This window comes from Gopherus flavomarginatus, chromosome 3 (assembly GCF_025201925.1).
Source record: "Gopherus flavomarginatus isolate rGopFla2 chromosome 3, rGopFla2.mat.asm, whole genome shotgun sequence".
Classification (NCBI taxonomy): domain Eukaryota; kingdom Metazoa; phylum Chordata; order Testudines; family Testudinidae; genus Gopherus; species Gopherus flavomarginatus.
The window spans coordinates 159774604-159792914 of record NC_066619.1 but is presented as its reverse complement, the minus strand read 5'-3'; the positions used below and the strand labels follow the sequence as shown (position 1 = coordinate 159792914).

Below are 18311 nucleotides of genomic sequence, written 5' to 3'. Positions count from 1 at the left end.
CTGTTTAACAGAGCACAGCAACACTACACTGTCACCTAAAAGCGCAAGTGAAGAATAGCCATCTCTATTTCAAAATGCTAGGCAGGCAGACTGTAATTATCAAATTTGAAATATGGCATATGAAATTATTTGGCTGGGATTTTAGAATCAATGTTTTTGCTGTACAAAAAAATATCATGTCCTCTTTAGTGACAAGTGTTTAGGCTCTTACTTCTGTGTTTTGTCTGAAAGATCACATCTCCAGCAACACAGTGTCCCTTAGTGATTCAGAGGGAAGAGTGCCACATTAGGAAGTGCAAGTACGTAGGCATCCCTAGGGGATCTGTCCAAATACTGATAGCGTTTAGCTGTGCGAGTTGGTAGGATTACAGCACAAGTGACATTATTACTGTTTAAACTGATACAATATAAGCATGTGCGATTTCAGTTTCTATGGTGCATCATGGTATTTGTACTGTGATCAAAGGGTGCTGTCACATAATTACAAACAATATTATACAGTGAGGCTTATGTAATGGTGGTACTTTTGTGTGTTTGCAGTAACATAAATCACATTGTTGTTTGTTATTCAGAACTCAAGGAGCCCGTGGGACAGATAGTTTGCACAGATAAAGGAATTCTGGCAGTAGAGCAAAATAAGGTTCTCATTCCACCTACCTGGAATAAAACTTTTGCTTGGGGCTATGCAGACCTCAGCTGTAGACTGGGAACGTATGAGTCGGACAAGGTTTGTGATGTTCTAGTATGTGTTCTCTACTAAAATCTAGCTCCGAAAATATATTGTACATACAAGGGAAAGAATTTTGTCTGTGCTGTATTTATGCTGAAGTCTTCACCTGAAAAATGATAGGAAAATCAAGTTAACTTTTTAGTAGCAATATGTTAATTTCCATAATATAATGAACAAGAATGAACTGTAGGGTTTCTACAGTAAATCTGCAGTATCTGGTGTGGCACCATCTTGTGGCAGAAGTTGGCGCTGAAGGTAGTGGAGTGAAAACCAAAAGGGGGGAGAGAGACACTTTCTCCTGAGTAAACTGGGGGCCAAAAATTGAAGATCAGACTCGCTTTTTATTGAATTCTTACTCAGGCAAATTCCCATTTACGTCAAGAAGAGTAATGTAACACTCTCTTGAGAAAACTGCAACCTGCTAAGGTTAGGCAGGTGGTCAGATGCAACTGATGCTCCTGATTGGCTTAAGAATTGTACACATCCCATTTTTTTGTTGCACTTGTTTCTTTCATACACATATTTTGTCTTGTCTGCTAGATTAGCTCATTGGAGCAGCAACGATTATTTCTTGTACATTAATGAGTACCTAGCATAATAGGCTTGATCAGGTAGCCCTGCCTGTTAAATAATGTAGATGCAGAATTTGCCCCTGGCAAGGAACCTGATCCCTAAAATCCAGATCAGGATTGATATTTCTGAACGTTCAGGCGCATCTGATTGGTTCTTGTTCAGGCCTATTTTGGCCACAAACAACCCTTTTGTGTGCTGCTGAAGAAGTGGTCAATATTGCCTGATAATGGCTACTAGTCTGGGAATTGCAGCAGGATGGAAGGGGAGTTGAGAGAAAGAAAACTGTTTTAACTGCAAGCGCCAGTGCTCATCGGGAACAAATATGTAATGTTCTCACTGTATGCTCTGGCACTGTTTCCAATTTAGCTGCATGATAAACATTTAGTATAGATTAATCTTAAATACTAAACAGTTGTAAATTGTGTTTTGTTTGTTTCTTGGCATTCAAACTATGTAAATTATTTTTTTTAACTGAAGTTACTTTCATATATTTCTTCTGACCCAACTTTTGAGTTCAGTTATCAGTGGAAAACAGATCAGTGAAATAACAGTGAATGTGCTGAAGTTTCCTTAAAAATACTAATGCTATCAACAACAAACTTGCAAGACTAGATGTATGCCTTCTTCACTGTGTCTTTAATTTTTATTTTGTAGGCAGTGGTTGTTTATGAATGTTTGTCAGAATGGGGACAGATTCTGTGTGCAATCTGTCCAAACCCCAAACTGGTCATCACTGGAGGAATAAGCACGGTGGTTTGTGTGTGGGAGATGGGCACCTCCAAAGAAAAAGCTAAAATACTCACTCTGAAACAGGTAAAAAATAAATGAAATCATGTTCCAAGGTCAGAGGAAGAAGGGAGGGGACTCAGTGGCTCCACATTGCAGTAGAACTCCCAACTGAACAGATTACCACTCTGTAGAGTCACTGGTTAAAACCACTCTGGAGCTGAAACAGTGACTTGCTTTAAAAAGCAACCTCAAGCAAAAAGTGTTTTGGGAGTGTGTGAAAATACGAAGGGTTCTTGTCACTGGAAAGTGTTTCTGTGGGCGGGGAGAGAACATTTTTCTGAAATATTGCATGGGGTGTAAGCATCAATTTTTTAAACTGATTTGCACAAATAGCATCCAGCAACTTGCAGAATTCACAGACTCTCCAATACCATTTGAATTGTCAGACCCCTTTTACTGAAATCTTTCATGCCGTCTCTTCAAAATTTGACATTTTCTACTTAACTGAAAAAAATGGTTTTAGGGCAAAAACCTGGCAGTCCTGTGTTGGGGGAGCAGGGTGTATTTGCTTAGAAAAGTTTTATGATGTTTCTTGCTTTGTTGCCTCAGTACATTGCTTTTTGCATAACGTACTTAGACTAAACCGACAATCTCTAAGTTAGCATAAAATCTCCTGCACCACTGAATCAACTCCCAAGTGTTGTACAAATGGTATTTCATAGTTCTAGGTAACTCGTCTTTATAACCAGGAGTTCATGAGGTACAATTTAACTAACTTGTGAGAGGAAATACACAAGTTAGTTAAAATAACTTTCATTTGCTACTAGAGTATGGTGTGTAAACACTCATTATCCAAAGCCATAGCCTGTGTGGCCATTTTACTAATTTGGTGATGACTGTGGTGCACCAAATCCTAGTAGTGCACAGCTGGGATCCCTACAGGAAAAGATATTTCCTCTAGTCTCTCCTGCTTCAGGCTGGGCCATCTAGAGCACTAGAAAAGCTGTCTTTTAAGTTAATTAAAAACCTGAATCAAGAGCTGTTCTAGGGCTCTTGTTTGGATAACAGTAAGATGTAAAGGCAGGAGTGTTTTCAGAGGAGAAAATTACTCTTCTGATCTTCCCCTGCTTCCAGTTTGCCAGCTGATTTTTCAGTCATAGTTTATGACCCAGAGTTCCTTTTTAACTAATTTTCTATTATAATAATTAAATAGGGAGCTATCTAATGTTCACAACTGAGCTATATTATAGGAAATTTTAAATGGCCACTGGAACATACACGGATACTGAAAATAGACAGCTGTGATCCCGGTATGGGCTTGGAGGAAGCAGAAGGGGTCAAACTTTTTTAAAATAATAAAACGAGGGGAGAGAAATGTGTTTATAACTTTTCCCTGGAGTTTTCTTTTGTGTGTCTGTTAGCCTTCCACAATGAAACACAGTTCCTATTTCACAAAACCGCTATAAATTGCGTTTGTTTTTTAAATGAATGAGCTCATACTCTGTATATGTCATATATGTATGTGCAATAAACTGTGCCCTGTTGAGTATTACTAGATGACTGGTGCAGTTCTCAGGTGAACCAGACCCTCAAGGTGTGTGCTAGTAGCCTAATAATGTGTCTCGTTATTAGTCTGTACTAAAGGCAATTATGCGAGAATAAAATGGTCATAATGTTATGGTTGACAATTTGCAGTATACTGTAAAACCCTTCTTTTCGAAATACTCCTATTATCTGAAATCCATTTATATCTTAAACATGTATCATTTGCTTTTTGAAAGTCTAAGTTCACCATTCTATTTGCATGAATTAATGTACTGTAATGAATTCCTGTGCTTTATATATCCTGTAGAATACATATTTTTTTTTCTCATAGATTCCAACGCCAGAAGGGACCACTGTGATCATCTAGTCTGATCTCCTGTTTAACACAAAGGCCATAGAAATTCCCCCAAATAATCCCTAGAGCACCTCTTTTAGAAAAACATCTTATCTTGATTTTAAATGGTCAGTGATTTTTGTGTGGTTTTGTTCTTAGGCATTGCTTGGTCATACTGATACTGTCACCTGCGCAACAGCATCACTAGCTTATCACATAATTGTGAGTGGATCACGTGACCGTACCTGCATCATATGGGATTTGAACAAATTATCATTTCTAACACAGCTCCGAGGTCACAGGGCTCCAGTTTCAGCACTTTGTATAAATGAATTAACGGTAAGAACCAATACACTGCATGATGTGTGTTCAGAAACTTAAATATTCATATCCTAAACTGTTTTTTTGACATGATAACGAAAGGCTTTTTCATGAAGGTCAATCCAATTTCTTTTTTAATTGATTTTATTTGAATGTGCACACACAAGAGTTCCAAAACATGTACATATCTACAGCATTGTTGATTTAAGTCCTTTTTATACTGTTACATATTTTACACAGAACCATATATTGTTCAAACAAAAGGAAAGCATCAAACTCTTCAGCAGCTTTTGGGATATTTGTACAACTTACTCCCAAAAGCCATGTAACTGGCTGCTTCCAAATGAAATTTGGACTCGAGTGAAAATGTGAAATCCTTGTTGAGCAGTGTAGTCCAAAAGAGGAATACTCAGGCAGTGAAGGGAGTCTGTTCAACCATAAAGAAAGGGCAACATATCATAAAATCCTATAGTATTGAAATAGCAACTACCATGACCTATCCCTGTGCATGATGTAGTAGTGAAGATTGCTCTGTTGTAAGCATCAACCCTGAGATACTAAGGGCCTGTCTTCACTGCAGTGTTTAACATGGGGTATAACTCGAGTGTTGCTCCTTACCTGACTCCTGTCCCCACACACACATCTTTAGTTGGAGTTTGGTGCTAGGGTAACGCAAGGTAAGGTAGAGTGAAAACAAGCCAGAACTCCTTTTAAAGCAAGATAACAAGTGAGGGTTAATGTCCTATAAAGCTGCGAGACAGAAAAGGAAGCCCCATAGTTTGGGACATGTAAAACTAGACTGGACAAGATACTGAACATGTACTGTTGTGAATAGTCCTGCCATGGAAGATGCTGGGCTCGAGTTCAAATCAATTTACTAGATTACTTACATATCATAGATCTCCATGAGGTTTGTATTTCTCTGACATAGGTTTTCAAAAATGGATGCCTAAAGTTAGGCTCCCTAAGCCTGTATTTAAGTACCTAAATCAGAGGCCTGCTAGGTGCTCAGCACTTCAGAAAATCAGGATACCTCTTCAAATGTCGAACTATGGATTAGGAGTCTAAACTTTAAGCACCCATTTAAAAAAAAAATCTTGTCCTATATTTCTGCTCAAATGAAGTATTTTTGTAAATGCCCAAGATCCAGATTGAAATTTAAAGGATTTGGGTTTTGTTTCCTTTGTAAGGGTGATATTGTGTCATGTGCTGGCACTTACATCCATGTGTGGAGTATTAATGGAAACCCTGTTGTGAGCATGAACACTTTCACTGGACGGAGCCAGCAAATCCTATGCTGCTGTGTGTCTGAGATGAACGAGTGGGATACACAGAACGTCATAGTGACAGGACATTCAGACGGAGTTGTCCGAGTAAGTAGGAGTCTCTGCTTAGGTACTCGCACTAGGGGTCGTCCAGGGATTAAAACAACATCGAAGTTGCAGAGAAAGTATAGATGTAAACTGCAGAGGCACATAGCCCTTTCTGGACTGACAGTCTGTAGCATGCTGGGTTTTTTCTTCTGCTTTTTGATGTGTGTGGGTTGATGTGATAATTGACAACTATCAGTGTGTGGTTTTTTTTACTTTTTACCCCTTTCTAGTCTATTTTGGTTACTGCTGAACTACTTTTCTGCCTGAAGTATTTTGCAAGACTTCAGTGGGCCAATTTTTCTTGCAGAAGGGGAGAGAGAGCTAGTAGCATCTCTGTATCTCCACTTGCAACATTCCTGTTCTGTTGCAAGCCCTAAGCAGAGACTTGCTCATGTCAAATTGCCATAGGTGGTGGCTTTTTCATGAAAACTGGGCTGATGCTGCAGAATTCATTCATTTGTGATCCGGGTTTGATTTCCAGAGGTGAGAACCCCCTGTGGTACCTACCCCCTAAAAAGTGCCCATCACCATTTACACTATAAATCCAATGTGGATATTCTGCTCTTATACTGTGACTTAGTTCATAAAGTATTTTATAGGCAGCCTGTAAAGATATAAATGTTTATCTTATGCTTCTCTTTCTCTGTCTCCCCCTCCCACACCAAAGTTCTGGCGGATGGAGTTTTTGCAAGTACCTGAAACACCAGCTCCAGAGCCTGTGGAGATCCTAGAAATGCAAGAGGATTGTCCAGAAGCACAAATAGGTGTTTTGTTGAATTTTCTCAGTACCTTGGTAAAATACTATAGCTGTAAACTGCAGGAATGGTGATGGACATTTTAGACTATGGTACAACACACATTTTGGACCAACTAATAGAGAGAGTACTTGATTCTCCTTTCACACCTGTGTAATTCCATTGACTTCAATGGTTGCTCCTGTTTTATACATGGGTGGCCAACCTGAGCCAGAGAAGGAGCCATAATTTACCAATGCACATTTCCAAAGAGCCACAGTAATAGGTCAGCAGCCCTGTCAGCTGTTTTGTGGCATGCAGGAGGCTCTGGGGTGGGCAGGAGCGAGGGCACAGTAGGTTGGAAGGGGTAGAGTGAGGGCAGGGCTTGTGGCAGAGCCAGGGGTTGAGCAGTGAGCACCCCCTGCACCTTGGAAAGTTGGGGCCTGTAGCTCCCGAGTCAGTGCATATAGAAGGAGCTGCATATTAATGTCTGAAGAGCCACATGTGGCCACCCCGTGTTAATATAAAAAATCCAGCTCAGATTATCTGATCCCTTTGTGCAGTCTCCACTGTTAACGGTGGATGTATTAAAAAACCCCCAAAACAAAGACAGTTAATCGTTCCCTTCCCTATAAACAAGACCATAAGATACCTGAGCCAATACCTAGACATAGAGCATGCCTTTTTTAAAGAAAGTAGTGTTACGCTACTAACAGCATTACTTATGTCCTTGGGAACAGATACTATTCTTGTCTTCACAACTAATTCAGTGCACACTAGCTATGGCCATTTTCTTGGTGGCTATCTTTTCATCTTCATATTCAAAATAAGTGTTACATTTGATCTCACAAGATATCTTAATCTAAGTACCCCCTGCGTAAAATGTAACTTAAAGTCTCTAACTGTAGGTACTCTAAAGGACATTGAATAAATGTGAATTTAAAGTAATTGTCAGGGTTGTTTAGTAAACTGAACTTTTCACCTGCCAGGACTTTATCATATCCATATGCATTTTCCATTAACCCCTCACCCTAATTATACAACAGTGCCTAGCATTCACTGTGATTATTAAAAAATGCTACAAACATAGCCCACTGAAACAAGAGTAGGCAGCTGGGATCTTAGACATGGTTTTTTTTATATTGATTTTAAAACTTTAGTTCAGCTTTAATAATCATTCTAACCTCTGTAGTTCTGTATCATGCCAGCTGTCAACTACTGAAATTATCACTTCTGTTTCTTTTTCCATCAAGCATTATGTGGTATGTACATGTAAAATAATGAATTTTTTAAATACAGGATTTAGAACTGTAAAATTCAGTTTAGGTTAGGGTGGTGCATGTTCCAGTAAGTGGGGTTAGTGGGTTACAGATGATTGTAATAAATCATAAATGCCGTGTCTTTAAGACCATGATTTTTAGCGTCTAGCAGAGGTCTTAACTGGCCTGCAGTCACAGGACCAAAGAAGGAGGTTATGAATTTAAGTTCCCAGGCTTGTCTTTTGAAGGTTTGTGTAGGTTTTCTCTGAGGACAAGAGCTGATAGGTCAGTAAGTGGTTGTTGCTTTTATGCAACAATGATAGGATGGGGAAATAAATTCCTATCACACACAGGAGACTCACAAAAGAGTCAAAGGATGATGCTGAAAGAGCAGTGTCTTCCCTGACACCGCTTGCAACGCTGCATCAGATTTGGAAGAGTGTAACTAAGTTTTAGATCTTGGAGTAGAAATCCAGGGAAAATGAATTTTCAAAATCACAAGTGATTTAGGAGCATAAATACCAGTGAAAGTCAATTAAGCATTTTTGAAAATCCATCCAGTATCTCTCAAGTGGTATTTCCAGGCAAATAGCAGAGCATAGGTAATCTTGTTGTCTTATGGGGTGAATATTCAGTGGAGGACACGCACAGATTAGCTGTGTGATAGCCACTGATATGGGTCACACATAGCTAAAACCCTGCACTGCTTTGATGATATACGTGTCTGTGATTACAGGAATGACTCTAGTTACACCCACTAGGTTCTTCTGTAGATGTTGCAGCGATGCAACTTTGTAAAAGGAAAGAGAATGAAATATAAATATTTCTGTTGTGCTAACCTTTTCTATTCTCTTGTGCTATATAAAATAGGGCAGGAAGCCCAGGATGAGGAAAGCAGTGACTCTGAAGCAGATGATCAGTGTATCAGTCAGGACACTAAACCACAGGAGAGCCAGAGTCAACCAGAGAACACCAGCCACAGGCCTGTACCATCATCATCCAGGGCAGCAGCAGCATGGTCAGCAGACAGTGGCTCTGATGACTCAAGACGTTGGTCAGACCAGCTCAGTTTGGATGAGAAAGATGGCTTTATCTTTGTGAACTATTCTGAGGGGCAAAATAAAGTGCATTCCCATGCTCAGGTTAACCACCCAAACCATGTAGAAGTACGGCACTACAGCAAACTTAAACCAGGTACGCATGGGGCTCTCCAGACCTTGTACTCCCTGGCACGTACTACAGGAGGTGGAGGCCACTTTGCCGCCTGCCGCTCGAGCCTACCTCGACCGGGTCCTACGTGAGGGCACGCCCTGCCCACCCACCACCCCGAGCCCTCCGGACCTTTTCATTGGGCCCCTGCCCCGTGGACCTGACCAGCCCCCCCAACCCCTTCCCAGCAAGCCGGCTGCACGACCTGCAGCCGGTCCGTTGCCAAGGAAGCATCTTTACACGCTTGTGCTCCACACCCTTCACTTCCTCACCCTCGTGTCCCACCCCAATACAAAGTGGCAGGACCTCCTGCCACCTCTGGAGGGTGAGGAGCCCCAGTGGGCCAGCCTCTACTCTACCCTGGTCCCAAGGCCTGCCGGGGATATTAGTTGGCGGCTCCATCATGGGGCCATGAGCACAGGTGTTTACTTGGCACGGTTTACCCGTCCCAGACACCTGCCCCTTCTGCGGCGTGAGGGAGACCCTGGCGCACGTTTACTTAGAGTGCGCCAGGTTGCAGCCCCTATACTGGCTCCTCATCAACATCCTATTACATTTCTGGCTGCACCTTTCCCCTCACCTCCTTCTCTACGCATTACCTATCCATGGCCCCACAAAGTCCCGGGACCTTCTGGTCAACCTCCTCCTCGCCCTGGCTAAAATGACCATCTGTGCAACCAGGGAGAGGAGGTTGGCCGATGGAGACTCCGGTGACTGTGGGGCTTGTTTCCGATCCTTAGTCCGTTCATGTATCCGGGCGGAGTTCCTCTGGGTGTCGTCCATTGGCTCCCTTGACGTCTTCAAGGAGCAGTGGGCACGGTCCGGGGTTCTCTGCTCGGTGTCCCCGTCAGGCTCCCTTCTTATGACCCTTTGACCTCACTCCTGTCCCTGTTCTTTTATTAGTTGTCCCCCAGAATCAGTGGGTTTCTGAGGTCCTGTGGATCCTCCCCTTAGGCTGGGGGGAGATCCTTTAGCAGTGGGCAGGCGCAAGTGGATACCCAATAGATACATGAAATGAGAATCACATTCTCCCTTATTTAACTCTGTGCTGTAAACAATGAGCCTTATGGCTGTATGCTTCTGTTCCTGCTGCATTAGGCACTGTGAGTTAATTCAGAGCTTCTGTCTGCAAAACTTTCATGCTTTTTCTTTTCTGGTGAGTTAGTCATAACCAAAAAATGACAGTTAAGGGTGTCACTTGTAGTATATTAAGGTGCATGTTATTTCAGTTCTTCATGCAAAGCAGTGTTCCCCAAATTTTTGAAGACGTGAGTCCATCTTACAGAAAAAAGTGAAATCAGTCATGGCTCTGCAGCCCTTCCCTGTGGTGCTAAAAGCTTACCTGGGCATTTTAATTCATACCTCCCCTGTCAGTATCCTTTCTTTGGCTAGACCTTTGCATCTCTCTCTTTGGGAAGCACTTGTGTAGAAGCTTCCTAATAGGATACTTCCTCTCCTTTCTTAAGTGCAGTGAAACAGTTTAAAATGTTGACAAAGTGTCATCAGTGCGGCATAGACCTGTATTAGAGACACGCTGCCTGGGGGTGCCCTCCAGGAAGATTGTTCCTTCTCCCTACCCACATACTCTCATGGGGATAAGATACAATCTGGTGTGTGATGACAAAGCAATAGTGAGGGAACTTTAGCTATTTTTCTCCTGCCCACTTCTAGGATACAGATGGGAGCGTCAGTTGGTATTTAGAAGCAAACTAACTATGCATACAGCATTTGATCGCAAAGACAACGCACATCCAGCAGAGATCACAGCACTGGGCATCTCAAAGTGAGTAACCCAAACACTGTTGCTTAAGGTGGTTTTTCAAAATGGATGAATTTGGGTGGGTGGATGAGTTTGGGTGGGTGGATGTTTCTAAAACAGTCACAAATTGATGCAACCCTTGGAAATGGACAGAGCTTACTCTTTAAGATACAGTGAAAACCTGACAGAAGAGCAGCATTTAGAACTGGAATAAAAAGTACATGACTGAAAACCTGATTAATAATAACTACTACAGCTTCCAGTTATGCACTCTAATTGTATTCCCCAGTAAGACCAGGCTAATTTGTGTTTGCCATCTCTGTTGGTCTCAGTTTAATAATTGGTGTGAACAAGTAATTGACATGTACAGCACACAGGTGATGAGACTGTAATGGTGAACAAACCTGGTGTGTTATGGCTGGAATGTCCATTCGTGTTCTTGCAGGGATCATAGCAGGATTCTAGTAGGTGATGGTCGAGGAAGAGTGTTCAGCTGGTCTGTGAGTGACCAACCTGGCCGGTCTGCAGCTGACCATTGGGTGAAAGATGAGGGAGGAGACAGCTGTTCAGGCTGTTCAGTCAGATTTTCTCTCACTGAAAGACGTCACCATTGCAGAAACTGTGGACAACTCTTCTGTCAGAAGTAAGCAGGCATTAGTTTTCCTTATATAAAGCACCCTAGCAGGAGAGTTTTAAAAAGTGAAAATGTAGGTTTCTTAATTTAAAAAAATTATGAAAACACTACCAGTGTCACAATTTTTAATGGAAATAGTTGGAAAAAACGGCCCATCCGTCTTTTTAAAATCATTAATGCAGCAGCAGCTTGATTAAAAATTGAACTAGCAACTTTAAATCCTGCTTATTTTATGAAAAAGCAAACAACCTAGAATTACTATATTAACTCCATATATGGAGCACTTAATCATATTCCAATGCATGGCTTAACAATATGTTTCTAAAACAGTCACAAATTGATGCAACCCTTGGAAATGGACAGAGCTTATAGCTATACAAAGACTGTTTGGACTAGTCCTTATTAAAATCATTCTTGTAGTGGTTTTGTACAGTCACTGCACAAACAAAGGTCCAGGTGTTCTATTCCCAATGCAATATTTCCCATCACAATCTATTTTTTAAGCTAGTTTCCTCTCCTCCCCCCAGCTTGTCTTTGGTCCCTGCTGTGACTAAGATATTTTAGGACTATAAATAAGAAGGCGTGGTTATGGGAAGAACACTATTACAATTTTATTTTCCTCTTTCAGGTGCAGTCGATTTCAATCTGAAATCAAGCGTTTGAAAATCTCATCACCAGTAAGAGTCTGTCAGAACTGTTACTACAACCTGCAACATGAGAGGGGTTTTGAGGAGGGGCCTAGAAATTAATGAGGCTTTGACAAAACTAGAGACCAAGCTCTGCAGGATCTCAATTCAGCCCCACAGTAACTCACTGAATTAAATTACAGAATCGTGCAGTGAATTTGGAAGGGATTAGAATATTGTCCGTTTACACTTATCTTTGTACTGTGTTAAGCACTGAAAGAAAAAGGGATCATTGATTTCATTTATGTTGTTTGAAGTTATACAGCTAACAAATAAATATTCAAATGGACAGCAAGCACCAGAAAGACAGGATTGGTAGTCACAAATATAGTAAAACTTTCAGTACCTAAATCTCCCTATTTACATGGCTATCAAGAGAAGAATCCTCCCTTACTAACCATCTGTTCCTGTGGGGCTAGACATCCTTATTTGGGGGTGGGGAGAGCCTTTTTAGAAGATAGTTGTAAATCTGCCTTCTTCGCAAGCAACTGTGTATAATGTAAATAGGTATAATGGCCTTTTTATCTAAATAACTGCCTGTTACATGGGACTTCAGCCTAACCACTATGTTTTGTGTGGCATCTTTAACTCATCTATCAACTTAAATATGAATGTTTAAAAAACTCAAATGGCATTATTTGTATTTTTGTTTAAAATTCAGTCTGTGCACGTTTCTCTGTTGCCCACAATATCCTAATTTAAACAAAGCTCTTTGTAGAAATGACAGATTTTTTTTAAAGGAAAACTTTTTGGGGGAATAAGACTTGCAATATTTTATTCTAATTGTAAAATAACTAGGAACTAAGTTATAAACTCTGTAGTTGCATTTTATACCTACCTATTTACCACCTCATTGTTCATATTTAATATGGCCTCTTTTATACATACATTACAGCTGCTGTTTTGTTCAGTACTTACAGTTAAGCAGCTGAATCATGCAATGCAAGAACCAGCTTTTTCCTTCTTAAATAGTAATTGGCTTGCATGTAACTCAAAATTGACTTCTCTTGCATAAAATTTAGTCTCTTTGGCACCTTTGTTCTACTGAACATAATCCTTACTCAATAACTGGATAATATTTATATCAGAACTGCTTTTAAGTCATCACTGTTCAGTGACAAGACAATGATTGATAGTTTTCCATTAAGTTTTAAAATGAATTTAATTACAGTATTTTTTTAATCAGTAATTTATTTCGCACCACATATGGGACAGACACTGGCATCCACAGTGAGTAGAACAGTTGCAGAAGACAAGCCCACAGTCATACTTTCTGGGTGTTGTTTTTTTTAAGTGTATGTATATATTTTGTAAATGGGTGACAAAACTGGTCTAGATTTAAGTATATTCACAAAGAATACTTTTAAATAATGGTGAGAATATGACCCAAGTCAACAGGAAACGGGCCAAACTTGCATCAGTGGATTTGCCATGCCATTACCTTAATTTATGTGGGAGTGACAACATTATATATAGTTAAATCAAACACAACTCTTAAATTGCACCATTGAAAATATTAGAACCTCCATGATGATATGAGATTTCCCAAAAGATAGTCAAGTGCTAACTGAAGCACCTTGCTTTTGTTGATTTTGTGTTTTTACTTTTTATCCTGGAACACATTTATGCACTGAAAGTTAAATAGGTATTTTGATACACGTTTAGGTAGGTGATAGGCTGTAACAATTAGATAAAATTCCTGTTTTGGTATGTATATTAGGTCCCCAAGAGAACAAAAAGGCTTTTTTTAAGAGCTCTTCTACACTATTGCGTGAGTAAAGGCAGGTTTAGTTAGATCAGTTAAGCCAGTAGCTGCTTTGCATGGCCAGCTTGACAAATTTAGAGAAAAAAATGCTTTTGGTACAGAAAGCCTACATTTCTGTATTAATACTGCTATGATGCTATAATCTAGATTATGGGTTAACCACCTATACACTGTCAATTTTAAAACCCTTAAATGCACCTGAGTCCACTGAAATCTTCTCCGCTTGTTTCTAGCTTCTTTTTGTCTGCGCTGAGACCTCACTATCTTACTTCCAAATTAATTTTTATAGCTCATAAAATAAACCCCTGGAAGCATGGGGCTTTTCTCATAGAAAGAGTGACTGAAGTAAACTAAATATTAAATGCTGCTAAAAAGCAAGGTAACTTCCCCCCCACCCCCATCCTGTAGTATTAATCTTAATTTACATTTAGTAAACCAGTAAAACCCACTCTGCAGGCTTAATTCCTGTCCTGCAGTGTATAGCAAACTCTTCCAAAACAACAACTTGCATTTAGGAGGTGCAGTACAAATACTATCTGATCAGATTTCCTCTGGCCGCTGGTGGTGTGGGCAACATCTTTTCTTTTCAGCTTCTAATGCACAAACCTACTTTGGTTTGTTGGAGCAAAAACACTAACCATAGTAATCTATATTCTCTGCAAGTACCTCACCTGTCTTTTCGGGCTTTGTTCTTTGTCGTATACTTATTAATTCATGTACTCTAACACTTTATGTATGGTGCAACTGTAATGTCATGCTTATGAAGATGAGTTTGGCTGCCTCCAGCCCACATTCAATAGCAAAACACTTTAGATAAGTTATTTTGCACTTTCTTATGTATAAAATTGGTAGAAAATTATTTTTGCTTTGTATCATTTAAAAACTCCTTTTGTTTCAGTAAATGAACTGTGTACAAAATATTTATGCAGTTAAAACTGTTTTTAGAAAGTATTTTTAATTTCAGCAAGTTTGGTTACTTGTTGCATGACTATTAACACAGCTGACTTTTTGTGTCAGTGCAATGTATATTTTTTTGTCCTGTTATTAACTTGTAAGCCCTAATAAATGGCAACTTATTTGTACAGCAGCAGGAGTAAATTGAAGATAACTGGCTAAGACTGGAGTGTGGAATTTTGTACTATATTGCAGAATCCAATATCTTTTTTTTTGGTGGTTATGTAAAAGGCCTGAAGAATTACTATCTAGTGTGCAATCTGTGATATCTGAATGTTCATTGTATATTTGTCTCCAATGCAAAAAGGTAGAGTAACACAATTACTACAATACATGATTAAATGCAATAGTTCAGGTACTTAAGTATTTTTTTCATTTCAAATAAATACCTGCTATTTACCACCAAAAGGCTATTTTGCATTTATCTTGAAAGAATTTGAATAAGGAACACTGGTTGCAGTTGAGCTGACCACATCTTAGGAGTACCAGTCCTATTTGATTTTTTTTTCAAATGTAAGTACAGTAATTCATAAATGTTAGAACAGAAGACCCTTGTTTGTTTTACATCATAAGCCTTGAAACCTAAAGGATTGGCCATGGTGGGAACAATAGTATCTCACCCTAATGTAGGAAAAACTGAGAAGGGAATGACTATCTTGGTTCCTTAAGGAATTTTAAAATCTCAAATTTTAATTTAACCTCTTTCCCTAAGCAACCTTACCTTGAGAGAGATGGCTGCTGAAATTCTAAGACAACATTTGGAATTTCCCCTTCTCCAAACTGTTACTGATATAATTGTTGGAGGAGTGAGCTCATGTTTCACCAACCCTGATACTGTCTTTACAAATAAGGTGGGTTTTTTTTAAAATCAATCAATCAATCACATGCTATCCCTTAAAACTTGCTTGCACAATTAAGTGTTCCAATATTGCCAAATAGCTGGCTGACTCCAGCACTGATGCCAGAACTGGTACAGTGAATGATTGATTTTGCAGAGAGGAATAAAAAATTTCTCACCTGTAATGGTATCTCCCCCAGTTCTGCACTTCTGGCTGCTCTCCTTGAGCTGCAGCTTTGGAAATGTATCAGTGTTTTGGCCATGTCCCCTTTGCTCCTGCTTGCCACCAGACAAGCTATTCCAAAGCTATAAAACTTGAATATCATGAACAGATGGTTTAATGTATAGAATTATCTCTAAGATAGATGATAACAATCCCACTTCATTATCTGACCTTTGACTCATGAGCTACCTACGATGGGTACAACTGTGGGCAATGCAGCTAGCAGAAAGGAAGTTACCAGTAGAAATGTTCCATTCTCCAGCCCAGCATCTCCCACAATTCTGGATCTCTGGAAAGCTGCAAGCAATGAACAGATGTAGGGAGGATTATGAAGAAAAAAAAATTTTGTAGGAAGTTAAACTATCCCTACCTCTATCTGCTTGTTCATTTCTGGCTTCCAGTATTTTATGAAGGTGGTGGCAGCTTTGCAAATTTCCATCCATGCGGTTGTTACAAAATCTAAATGCACACTCCCTTCTTCACTAAGAGCTATCAGGAGAGAACAGACTGGCCGTCAAACAGAGGTGCTGCTTTTGCCCTTTGTGACTAGTGTAAGTAACATGCAGTCAGTTAGTGGCATAAGCAACTTTTAATAGCTTTGCCAGGGATTCTGTTTTTACATTGAACTTGTTCAATTTTGGAAGTACTCCCACATACTTCCAAGTAGTCATTTACTCACATAAAAATCTTCTGGTCTGGCCAGGCCAAATTTATTTGATCACTACCTCCTTCTGCCACTCAAATTCCACAGCCAAGTCACCTTTCCAGTGTCAAGGGGCTGAGACAATGTAAACTTGACTGTATTTGTATTTCCAGACCTAAGGAAGAGCTCTCTGTAAGCTTATTTCTCTCACCAACAGACGTGGGTCCAATAAAATGTGTTCTCACCCAACTTTTTCTATAGTCAGTTGCCCTTTTTAAGTGGATCTTGCACAAATCAGAACACTGCAGTTAAAAAAAAATTTGATTATAAAACCATGGGGGCTCATGGATGGATGTTAAATCGAATATTCTTTTAAGTTGGTGTGCCTTTAAAGCGTTCCTTTATCTTGTCTTAACTTCTAAACATACCTTTTATCTTGTCCTTAACCCTTTTCTGAAGGTTTTTAGAATCCAGTCAAAAATCAATCAAGCTTCAACAGCTATTGGAACATTTTTTTAATTGATGTTTGTGCTGTGTTAACGTCTATAAAAATGAAAACAACAACATGCACTGGTTTGCTAGCTATACACTTAACACATAAGCTTAGCAATGAAGCATCCATGTGTCTCATCTGAAATTGCAACTAAGTTAACAGTCAGAAAGAAGGACATTTGATATAAAAGGATCACACGGTTTTGTTTAATCCTAATTCAATCAATTGGTAAATATCGTCCTATTTCACCTAAAAAACGCACATAAAATATGCTATTGACAGCAGGACAACTTGTTACTAAACTAGTATTTTGAAAGTAACTCCTCTTGTCAATCAATCACTAAGAATGCACACAACTTCCATGTGTTGAGTCAAACAGTTGGCTCAAGGGCATTCAGAGATAACACTATTAGGGAAACACATTCCTTGTTACTCAAGCAAGAGAAGTTACTTACATACCCAATTTCATAAGCTACAGCAAGTGACTGACCAAACACAATTTTGAATCCCTTCAGCTTGCTACATTGCTGCAGAAATCCACTTACTTACAATGTATTTTTAAAAGAAAAAAAGTAAACATCCAAGATCTGTAGTAAGTTACAGCCCAAAGCATTACTCCACCATACACTGAAAAATGACTCCGTGGTAGTTCCTTCTGTCTTCTCCCATTCCACCGGAAGACAATAGGGACAACTGGCATCCTGGATTCCCTCTTTTTTGACAGCAAGGAGACAAAGAATTTGAGAATACTCTCCCTATGTAAGGCCTAGTCATTCCCTTCCCTTTCCAGTTTAATATTTCCAAAGCAGAGGGAGGCCAAGACAGTGGCTCCCACCCTCAGAAGGGAAGCAAGGTGTAGGAAGGAAGACTATAACAAAGAATTACTGGTAAGTAATTCTGCACTTGTCATATACATCACTTTTCTCCTATAGTGTGAAAAAACAGTAGGAAGAATTGGCAGTTGCAGCAAATAACAACATAGATGAAGGCTTACCTTAATATGCAACCTGTAGTGCCCAGCAAGCAAGAGATGTCCTGTGAAGATAGACCAGGGCCGCTCAGAGGATTCAGGGGGCCCCCCCGCTGCCAAATTTCCGTCAAAGAGCCGGAGCGGAAGAAGCTCCGGGGCCCCTGGAGCAAGTGAAGGACCTCGCTCCAAGGGCCCCGAAAAACTCTCGTGGGGGCCCCTGCAGGGCCTGGGGCAAATTGCCCTCTCCACCCCCCAGCGGCCCTGAGATAGACTGTTCAGCTGGTAGTACTTGAGCCTATGCGGAAAACCACATGGCAGCCCAGCCTTAACCACTTCAGCAGATGCTTCTATCCTCACTGGCCAGGAAGTAGTTGCCACTAAGAATGCCCTCCCCAGCCCCACCACCAAAAATAAACAAAATTCAAGGGACCAGGTTAATTGGCCTGAACATAAGTTAGACAGATACATATGTTATTTCATCCAATTACAGAAGCCTACGAAGCTGTTTTTTCCATCTGATGATGACCATCAGAACAGAA

The 18311-nt window shown here is 40.1% G+C and overlaps 1 protein-coding gene across 4 annotated transcripts in view; it reads left to right on the top strand.

Moving 5' to 3' along the window:
• The window catches only part of WDFY3 (WD repeat and FYVE domain containing 3), a 313760-nt gene extending 298747 nt beyond the window's left edge, over positions 1–15013 (top strand). For all 4 annotated transcript variants that reach the window (XM_050945097.1, XM_050945098.1, XM_050945096.1 and 1 more), the window contains 9 exons: positions 573–727; positions 1958–2116; positions 4071–4250; positions 5423–5605; positions 6273–6369; positions 8469–8792; positions 10479–10590; positions 11012–11209; positions 11829–15013. In XM_050945097.1, the coding sequence (XP_050801054.1) occupies positions 573–727; positions 1958–2116; positions 4071–4250; positions 5423–5605; positions 6273–6369; positions 8469–8792; positions 10479–10590; positions 11012–11209; positions 11829–11949 (1529 nt within the window). In that variant the 3' untranslated portion in view covers positions 11950–15013. The remainder of the gene's footprint in view (positions 1–572; positions 728–1957; positions 2117–4070; positions 4251–5422; positions 5606–6272; positions 6370–8468; positions 8793–10478; positions 10591–11011; positions 11210–11828) is intronic.
• The last annotated feature ends 3298 nt before the right edge of the window (positions 15014–18311 follow it).